General features: G+C 35.6%; 1 protein-coding gene across 1 annotated transcript; it reads left to right on the top strand.

The window, feature by feature from the left end:
• The first annotated feature begins 8,178 nt into the window (after nucleotides 1-8,178).
• Nucleotides 8,179-9,664, top strand: LOC147543601 (protein BIG GRAIN 1-like A). The gene has a single exon (XM_086638507.1). The coding sequence runs from the start codon at nucleotides 8,316-8,318 to the stop codon at nucleotides 9,606-9,608; it is 1,293 nt and encodes a 430-aa protein (XP_086494633.1). The 5' UTR covers nucleotides 8,179-8,315; the 3' UTR covers nucleotides 9,609-9,664.
• The last annotated feature ends 989 nt before the right edge of the window (nucleotides 9,665-10,653 follow it).

The raw sequence follows: 10,653 nt of genomic DNA, 5'->3' as shown, positions 1-10,653 counted from the left end.
CGTGTGGTCCTATTGCTCTGCTGTTGTAGGTCACTAATTAAACACGAGTGGCTATAATCACCAACTAGATATAATAATAAGGGGTTTTAACTCTTTCACCCAAACTAATAATCAAAATATCCATGAAAGAAAGACAACAAACATTTAGTAATTATTATTCAAGCCAATTTATTTATACAAAATATCCAGGGAAGAACAGTGGAAGAAGAAGAAAGAGCCCTGATTGGAATAATTAGTACATCTCATTAAGAATCTAGTGAGTATAATTTCATTTTTTAAACTAACAAACCTAAAATCACACGGGTAGTGATGACCAAGAAGCTTCAGTGTGAGTTTTGATACTTTGATTCAACATTTTAATAATGCTATAATCCCTATAATTATTTTGTGTTGATTCCTTTTGGCCTCCCGATTAATTATTATTGAAAAAATTGGTCTCGCAATTAAATTGTCATTTTTCTTTCCTTTTTTATGGTTTCTCTCAAACTCTTTTCGCTCTCCTTTCTTTAAGTTCATTCTCTTAAATTCTATGTACGAAAGACGGTCTCGCCAAGAAAGAGGGGGTCTGTCAGCCCTCTATTGGTTAGTCTCTCTCTATTATATTCTCGAGGAGGGTCTCATGCTCAATTGTAGGTCTCTGAAACCTAGATGTGGCTTCGTCGAGGAGGCTCTCATCTTCGATTGAAAGTCTCTGAAACCCTTCATGTCATAAAAACCACCAACAAGGGTTTCGACCTCTCTCTCTCTCTCTCCTTCCCTCGATGTGGCTCAAAAGGAAACCTTAAATGACATTTCACCCTTAAAAGAGGATCATATAAACCATCTTCAAGGGTTTCACTCTGATGTAGACGCAGCGAAATTAAAATAAGAACAAGAAAATAAACGAAGAACGGTAAAGAAAACTGTAAATAAACTAAAACTGTATTAACTTCAATGGTTTTTCTCTTCAATGTAAATATCAAAATAGACTAGACCTCCTTTTATAGGATAATAGACTTTCCTATATAGACTCAAACTAGGATTCCTAAATATTAAAGATACTTAAAACATAGAAACTTCTAAATAATAGAAATACCAAAATAAGATAATTTCCTAATCCTAAACTAACTATGACCACTAATGTAGCCGACCGGGTCGTGGGGCACGCGTGAACGTGAGCCCACGCGTTATGCGCCTGCATCAGCTCCCCTTTCCCCAGATGGTTCGTCCCGAACCGTTTTGATGAAGAAAACAATATGATCCACCCGTATACGTTGAATTCTGGCATGGCGATCCATAATTCCCACTTTGAACGAATTTTGCATTGAATCTGAAGGATACCAATTTGCCAGAAATTGCCAACTTTAATCCCAATCTCATATGTCACTGATTCTCGCAATATTAACGTTAGGGAATCAAGAACAATCATCTCGCCATCTTCCCACGGTAGACGTAACCACTTAATAATTTGCAAGAAAGTGATATGTAATACGAGCAAATCAAAAGCAAGAGTAATTGTAGCTAATTTCCAAAAAATTTCGTCAAGAACCAAAGTAGAAACGTAACCAACTTCAATTAAGTCATCGAGGTTGAAACGTGTAGTGTTGTTATGACACTCTAAATCTTCCTTCCCACGTTCATCTTCATGAAGTTTATAGAATAAAATTCTATCATAATATGTCAACTTATGAAAGCTCCGAGTGAATACATCATACTGTCGACGAACCAAAGTTGACAAATCTATGTATGGAAGCTTAGGGTCGATTTTGTATTCACTAAGGATTTCACCAACATAGTTTGTAATAAGCCCTCGCCAAAGATCGTTTTCTAAATAAATATCTGTCATCGTATTATCAAATTCATCGGCTTCCATTAAGTGATTATAATCCAACCACTGAATTGCTTCTTCAATGGTAGCTTCAAATTCCTTCTTATTATCTGCTCCAAGTTTAAAACCAATCTTCTCATCCTTAATTGTATTCCTCATGTTATAAGTATAATTCAAAAGAACATTCCTTGATTCAACTTTCTTCCTGTGTTCTTCGTCTTCTGACTTATATTTCTTTTGTTCATCTTTAACGTGTTCTTCTTGAATATCGATGAATTCAAGTTGTCTTTCTAAGTTTAGTGGTTGTCGATTTGCTTCAGTGAACTTATAGTCAGAATTATCATATTCTTTCGATTGTCTAGTTGTCCTATCAGTAACAACTGTTGCACCCTTAACAGAAGTATAGTGACTCTTAAAAGTTTCTTGTAAAGTATAATCAGTAACATCAGAAGGCAAATCCCCTACAAAAATTGTGAAATCAGCACTGCTATCTTGACGTCTCTCTCCCGAACCAAAAAAAGCCCAATTCATTCTAAAATTATGCTCAACATTAGGCATCAATGACCCATCATGAGACTGTAAAATCCTTTCTGCTGCAGCATGACTTACAAACTCAACAAAACCATAACAATCAGATTGACCCGTTTGCTTATTACGAATTACTTTCACATTAACAACCTCTCTAGTATGGGCAAAATAACCATGAATATAACTCTCTTCCATCCAAGATTGCAGATTACCGATCCAAAGAGTTCGAATCTCATCGGCACTAGTTGGTTGAGAGGCTTGATATGAATGTTGTTGTTGAGTCATCATGTAAGGTTGAGCTTGTTGTGGTGGTTGTTGCTCCATCGGTTGTGGGGCATAAGAAGATGGAAGTGATGGTGAATACGAGGACGGTGAATATGGTGGTGAGTTCGGTGGTGGTGTATACGAGGACGGAGGTGGTGTATAAGAGTACGGAGGTGGTGTATAAGAAGATGGAGGTGATGGTGAGTATGGTGGTGAGTACTGTGGTGGTGTATATGAGGACGGAGGTGTTGTATAGGAGTAATATGGATGTAAAGTTGTATAAGACAATGGTGGAGTTGGTGACGGTGATGATGAATACGGTGGTGAATTCGGCGGTGGTGAATGATTAGAGTACGGAGGTGGTGACGGTTGGTACTGACGAGGAGACGGTTGTGGAGGATTTTCTCGTGCGATTTCTCCCGGATTCCAATGATAATTGTACGAGTCATTATTCACATATAAACATGATGAACATGAGCATTGATTCGTTATCTCTTGATGAGTATAATCTGATTGAATATAATCATCTTGACGAATAGAATACGATTGATATGGATTTAACTGGTCTGGAAATTTTTTTCCAGAATCATTAGCCCAAAATTTTGGTGGCTCTGAATACCACATGATGTAGACGCAGCGGAATTAAAATAAGAACAAGAAAATAAACGAAGAACGGTAAAGAAAACTGTAAATAAACTAAAACTGTATTAACTTCAATGGTTTTTCTCTTCAATGTAAATATCAAAATAGACTAGACCTCCTTTTATAGGATAATAGACTTTCCTATATAGACTCAAACTAGGATTCCTAAATATTAAAGATACTTAAAACATAGAAACTTCTAAATAATAGAAATACCAAAATAAGATAATTTCCTAATCCTAAACTAACTATGACCACTAATGTAGCCGACCGGGTCGTGGGGCACGCGTGAACGTGAGCCCACGCGTTATGCGCCTGCATCACACTCTCAATTGGTTGCCTAAAAAACTCTTGACGAAGTTTTAAAGGCAAAATCCTAACGTATATTTTTGTGTTATAGAGAGACCAGAGAGTGAGAGAGAAACAAACTTACGACAGAGTATCATTTTTCCCTTATCTATTAGCGAGTCTACATATTCTTAAGACATGAAAGGTAAGAGGAGGAGAGAGAAAAGAAGATGAAAGAAAAAATGGGTTGCAGATTAAAACATTTTATTGGTATTTCTCTAGTCTTGTGTCTCCCTTACCCAAAAGCTAACTTGTTTAATTTGCAGATAAATTGGTTGGACTATTGCAGTTATATGTATAGATAGAGCCATTGAATCGTTCAGTGTCTTGATTTCGAAACTATTTGTCTCGTTGCCCAACAAAGAGGTCAAGGAAGGAAGAAGAAAAGAACATTAGAGAAATTCTAATAAAAGAACGAGTAAAAGAGAAAAAAAAATTGACAGTTAAAGTTGACGAACAAAAATATAGTCTTGGGGGGGCACTGTGAACGAAGACAAGATGGGCAAAGTTTTCCAATTGATCACAAGTTTGCGTCAATTAGAGTCAACCATGAGAATGTATGTATAATATACATGATGGTTTATGATTCGTTATGTGATTTTTGGTCCATTGATGAGCCATTGGATGCTTTCAGCAAAGTCCGACTAACAGACAAATTGATGATTAAGAAGAAGAGATTCACTTAACTTTATCTGTTACCTATACTACTTATTTTTTCTCAAACATCATAATTTCTATTAATTAGTGAAATTAGGATTACCATGTTTACCTATGGGAATTTGATTGGCTTACTTGCTTTACTCATGAAAGGAAAAAAACATCCTTTCATTAACCTCATCATTTCAATATTTTGGAAGCAAAACTTTGGTTAGTTGTAACAAAGAAAATTAAGGGTTTAAGAAAGGTGTCATTAGGTGGTTTATGGCTCTCTCTTTGAGGTAAACCTATAGATTAAAATTTAAGAAAATGGAGGAAATGAGTCATTTATTTAATTATTATTAAGAGAAAGGAAAAAAAAAAAAGGAAAAGAAAGATTATGTGGGTCCAAGGTCCATTTAAACACAAAAATTAGTGTAACTAAAGCGGGAAAAACAGATAGATATAATGCTAAAGTCTAAAAAAAACATAATCAGATTTGGTTCCAAATAGCTCTGCACAACAATCTTGACCAAGAGAGAAATCGTAAGAGTTTTGCTTCTTGGGGCGAATGGGGGGGGGGGGGGGGGGGGGGTCCCTTCACTAGATTCCACCTCCACCTTCAAAGCGGAATCACATGTTTTCGTTTGTTTAAATGCCTCATATCTTTTCTAAGCCATTAATATAAAATAAAGGAAGAAAAGAGGGAGGAGAAAATTGGTATGTGTGGTTACTTCGTTTCTTGATGCATCATTTTTTTTCTTTTCAATTCTCCAGATCGAAGGTGATGATAAAAAAAAATGGTCATCAATTGACTAAAGTGAATAAGTCAAGAAAAAAAATCAAGAGCCAAAGAGATCAACCCGTGTCAAGTCATCAAGGAGGTTGAATCTCAATTAAGTCTACAACGCAAGCACAGAACTGAGGGGTCAGTACGATTGTCCTAGGCACCTAAGCCTTCCTCTGGCTCAAATACGACTAGGTCTGTCATGGGATTATAGAAAAGACAAGGGGAGTTCGCGTAAGTATCTCAATCTCGAAATATGGGGGGTGTAGCGCCCCAAATCCCAAATCTCAAGCTAACCGCCTTGAAATCGAAGATTTGAGACCTTCAAACTGGATCCTCGAGCAACACCTACTATGAGTGCACAATCAATACCTGAAAAACAAAATAGCTGGGTTAAAACCCAACTGCAGTAGATTTCCTCAAATCTAAGTCTCGGGTAGGCAAGCTCAATCCCCAATCAAGGAAGCATTGCATTCATATTCATTATTGGCATTATCTGAAATTTAACAGTGAATACTAACATAATATATCAGATTTATCCAATCCCTCTCGAAACTAATAATTTATGCCCTTTGATTAATTATTAGGTTTTCCGGTTCTCGTATTTTAATCTAATACTAACCCTGATAATACAACGATCTTTCCTTTTTTTTTTCTTCAGCAGATAGAAAATATCATGCCTTTAACTAAGGTAAACCTTTATAGCCACAAACTTGACATGTACGTCGACAAACACATTATGTCGAAAGACACAATCATCAAACTCTCGTTCAGGTATCTCAGACCAATACACAACAAACATTGACTCTTATCAAGAATTACAAACAAGCTCACCAAACAAATCAAGTCAGCAACACATGACAAGTCAGAAGGGATGATGCTCATAGTAGATCCTCACGTGGATCGCAATCTCAAACAAGCAAATAAAAATAATAATTAACAAACATAGACTCACCACTAGAAGGTATCTACCTAGGAGATACATTGCCTAAAGAACAGAAACCATGTTAATTATCTCAATAAAATCGTCCATCGGAGACTGTTCTGACACCTTGTACGAAAACAATCATAACTTGTCATTCGAAAATCGGATTAATGAACCATTTGAACTACTAAAAAGTAGACGAACAGACCTTTCCAACCATAAAAGAATCACACTTTGATTCATTATATATCCTCACCAGATTCAATTTTAATATATACCGACGTGCAGTAGACACTGTTTTGACACCTTGTACGAAAACTATCGTAACTCTTCACTCGGAACTCGTATTAACAAACCGTTTGAACTAATAGAAAGTAGACAAAGATACCTTTCCAATCATATAAAAATCACACTTAGATTCGTTATATATCTACACCAGGTTCAATTTTAATATAAACCGACGTGCAGTAGACACTGTTCTGACACCTTGTACGAAAACTATCGTAACTCTTCACTCGGAATTCGGATTAACGAACCGTTTGAACTAATAGAAAGTAGACGAATAGACCTTTCCAAACATATAAGAATCATACCAAGATTATTCATATATCAATACCAGATGTAAGTTGAATTTAGACCGAAATACTGTCCTCTCTATATGTTTTATGAAATTCTAGATAAAACTAGTCTCTAAGCCATTTAATCGTTCTTTCATGTGATTAACAATACTATACCTATCATGGAATAAATTGAAAGAGCCTACAAAAAAATTAGGAGACAGAAAATCTACCTCTTTTCGCCTTAGATGACTTTAAGACCACAACCATGGGTTTTTCTCTCATTAGAGAACTCTATTTCCATCACTTTTCTTCTTTATTTCTCCTCCCTTCACTTAGGAGCGGCTGCACCCTCTTTCTTTTCTATAGGGTTTCCTCAACAGTGAAGAGAAATAGGGTTTTTAAACCCACCAGTATTTCATCTAAATAAAACTGACCTAGACTTTTATTATTTCCACCCAATTTGGTATATCAAGAAAATAGGGGTGCTACAGGGGGAGGGTCGGGGGGGGGGGGGGGGGGGGGGGGGGGATTGAACCATGCCTAATGCTTTACCGACTTAACCCCGAATTCTATGTAAGGTCTCAGTCGGCGAGGATCATAAGTATTCAAATAACTTGGGATGGTCCTGCAAGGACAAAACTTTCTCCACAAGATAAATACGATCAGGAACTCGATCTATCCTAAATTCCCCAAGTATCTTTGAAAAATGGATCTTGCATCTATCAAATATACAGGATAATCCCAAAGAGGTATCCTAATATCTCAAGACTACGAAAAGTAGTTTCAATCCAAGAAGGTATATCTCAACCGTCTCATCATCACTGCCTATAAACAGTCGGTCAAAGTAGCTTATAAGAGGTAATGAACTCGCCTCGAAGAAGACACGAATACAAACAATTACAACTAAGGTATTTCCAGCAAATATCATCAAACAAAGGTCCATCTCCTAAACTCGTATCATTCAATGTTCATTACTTTTACTTTAAGAACACCTTAACTGGTTTGACCGTTGAAGATGTTTCCTAGTTCCTTGCAGGTTTCACCCCCCAATTTGTGAGGACCAAGTTCGAGATTCAACGAAACATTTTCTCATCTTGAATGATACCAGAAGGACAAATTTTGACATCTTCAGAAGGAGGTATTTCAAATCTTCATCGATTCATGTCATCGCTTCCATGAAAAAAATTCTTTTTGTAGGATATGGGTTTCTTGATGCATATTTTCAAGATGGAAAGAAGTTTAAATTAGGTATCAAAGTCCCTTTTTTTTCGAGACAAAAACTAGACAAAGAAAATCGTCAAAATCTTTTCTTTATCCCCCCCCCCCCCCCCCCCCCCTATCCCTCTAGGTCATAACCAACTAAGGTTTCTAAGTTAGTCGAGCAATTGACCGATTTCCAAATTTATGACCTTATATTTCTATCTGAATTTCCAACGCGCGCGCGGTGGTGGTGGTGATGCGATGGCGGAGGGAAACACATAAGAGAAAAGAAAGACCAAAAAGCAAAAAGAAAAATATGGGGACAAAATTGGCAATCTTGAACATAATTGGAGCCCTTTAAAACGGCTAAGTCACAAATTGGGATGATTTAACCCATTAAAATATAATCATATCTTCACCCACCAAAATTGGAGCTCTTGAAAATTCCAACCTGTAATAGGTGCCAACTAAAACAACATGCACGCCCGGGTGATTTTACTCAGCCTCTTTAAAAGGACAGAGACTAAACACTCTTCTCTTCAATCCTCTTCTCTCTCTCTCTCTCTCTCTCTCTCTCTCTCTCTCTCTCTCTCTCTCTCTGGTTTTGTTAGCTAACTTATGGATCAATTGCAGAAGGAGAAACATCAACATGAAAGAAGAAAACCATCTTTCTCTTCAACTCTTTTAGACGAAATTTATCGTTCCATTGATGGAGAAGAAGAAGAAAAAGAAGAACTAGTTTTTTACAAAGAACCCATGAAGAAAAAACAGACTAGTAGTGTTAGAGAAAGAAACAACACTATAAAATCTGAAAAACAACAAAAAGAAGATCAAAAGATGGGAAATCTTACAAAATCTTGTTTAATTGAAAAATGGGTGGAAGAAAAAGTTGTTAGAAAAAAATATGTTGCTGATTTCAAACAAAAAAATTTACAGAAGAATCAGAATTTTGGTAGTTGTGGTTCAATGATTTTCAATTCAAGTTCAAGTTCTTCAGATTCTTGTTGTGGTGGTGGTGGTGGGTTTTCATCATCTGAAACAGAATCAATTTATAGTTCCAAATCAAATCCAAAACCAATCAGAACAAGTATCTCTGTGTCACCCAAGATTTCTACCTCAAAGACACCACAGAGAAGATCAAGTTTATTTGAATTTCATCAAGAAAAACAGAGAAATTGTGATCTTCAACAAAAATCCCAAATTGGAAATGGGTTTATTAAAACAAAATCAAGAGCTCTAAAGATTTATGGAGATTTGAAGAAAGTAAAGCAACCCATTTCTCCAGGAGGTAAACTTGCAAATTTCATTAATTCTCTGTTTACAGGAGGAACTCCCAAAAAGCTCAAAGTTTCATCAATTAATGGTGATCATAAAGATTCAAAATCAGGGTATACTTCAACATGTTCATCAGCTTCATCATTTTCAAGATCTTGTTTAAGTAAAACTCCATTATCATCAAGTACTAGAGTTAAGAGATCAGTTCGATTTTATCCTGTAAGTGTGATAGTAGATGAAGATTTTAGAGCAATTGGACATAAATGTACTTATGAAGATCAAGAACCAGGTTTAATGTCTTCAACAAAATTTACAAAAAAGGGTGAAGAAATATCATCACCATTGTCATTATCTCCATTGATGAAGAACAGGAGATCAGTTGAAGAAGCTAGAGATCTTTTCAAAGGGTATCATGAAACCAAGATAGATTATGAAATGAGAGATCATAATGTGAATTTTGAAGACGAAGACGAAGATGAAGATGATGATGCAGCAAGTTATTCAAGTTCGGATCTATTTGAACTTGATCATCTTAGAAGTATTGGTGGGATTGAAAGGTATAGACAAGAGCTTCCTGTTTATGAAACAACTCATTTTGATACTAATTGTGCCATTGCTAATGGCTTAATCTTGTAATTACCCAAATATTTGTTATAATTAAATTTTATTGGTTTGGGGTCTTTCTCTTTTAATCTTTTAGTTGTTAATATTTTTCTATATTGGTGATTGTGTGGAATTAATACGAGGCTTATAATATATATAATACAATGGCTTATTTCAATTAAGGGTTCTTACATGGGCAGTTGCGGTGAATAAATGGGCAAATCCTTGAACCAGAGATATAACTCTGATATCTCTTCCCATTCAGACAAAATTACTAAAGAGATCTCTTTAAGTTTATAAGATTTGCTTCATTATCATCATCATGGCTTCTGGAATGTTTTCATTGTTTACACTTGATAATATGTTTGATTCAGGCATTCAGCCAACAACCCATGGTTGGAGTGGTAAGAGGTATAATCTTCCACCTAGAGGTCATGGGTTCGAGACACACGCTGAACAATTTAAAAAAAAATAGATGTTTGATTCATGATTATAATGATGAAATATCCCAACATTGGTTGCCCAACATTAATTGTTTTGGATCTTACCGATTTTTTTTTTTTTGAAACAATAGGATTACATAGTGTATGATAGAAAAGAATACATCATTTTGTTTTGATACATCACAAGGATGAAGCAGGCTAATAACCGCCACAGAAATGTCCTACAAATGCTCGTACATCTACAAAATTATGTAGATTATCTTACAGAGCATTACTTATCTTCATAATTAACTTCAAATGAATAAGAGATTTCTGCCTTCAATGACAAAAGAAACTCATACCTCCGAGTTTTTAGAGTGACTACCTAACCACTGCACCAAAAGGTGATGGATTTAATGGAGATATATATTGCATCTTCAGAGGTCTCACTCTACACATACTTAACATTTATACTTGGAAAAGTTATAATTTTCTCATATTCTTCTAAAAAAATTTCTTGGGAGTTTTATCCCTTTTTTATAATATGTAGTTTCTAATAATTTCGGGTCGTAATGAAAAAAATTTTTTTTAACTCGAGTGGATTTTGGTGTACACTTACGATTTTGTTTGATTTATCTTTATTTAGTTTGTAAGTA

This window comes from Eschscholzia californica, unplaced genomic scaffold (assembly GCF_041429995.1).
Source record: "Eschscholzia californica isolate CP2 unplaced genomic scaffold, dmEscCali1.0.p SCAF_4, whole genome shotgun sequence".
NCBI classification, from domain to species: domain Eukaryota; kingdom Viridiplantae; phylum Streptophyta; class Magnoliopsida; order Ranunculales; family Papaveraceae; genus Eschscholzia; species Eschscholzia californica.
The sequence above is the reverse complement of the archived record's forward strand: the minus strand, read 5'-3'. Positions and strand labels throughout refer to the sequence as shown.

What these genes read in the sequence shown, in the direction of transcription:
- LOC147543601 (XM_086638507.1), top strand. Translation starts at nt 8,316, where the DNA reads ATGGATCAATTGCAGAAGGAGAAACATCAACATGAAAGAAGAAAACCA.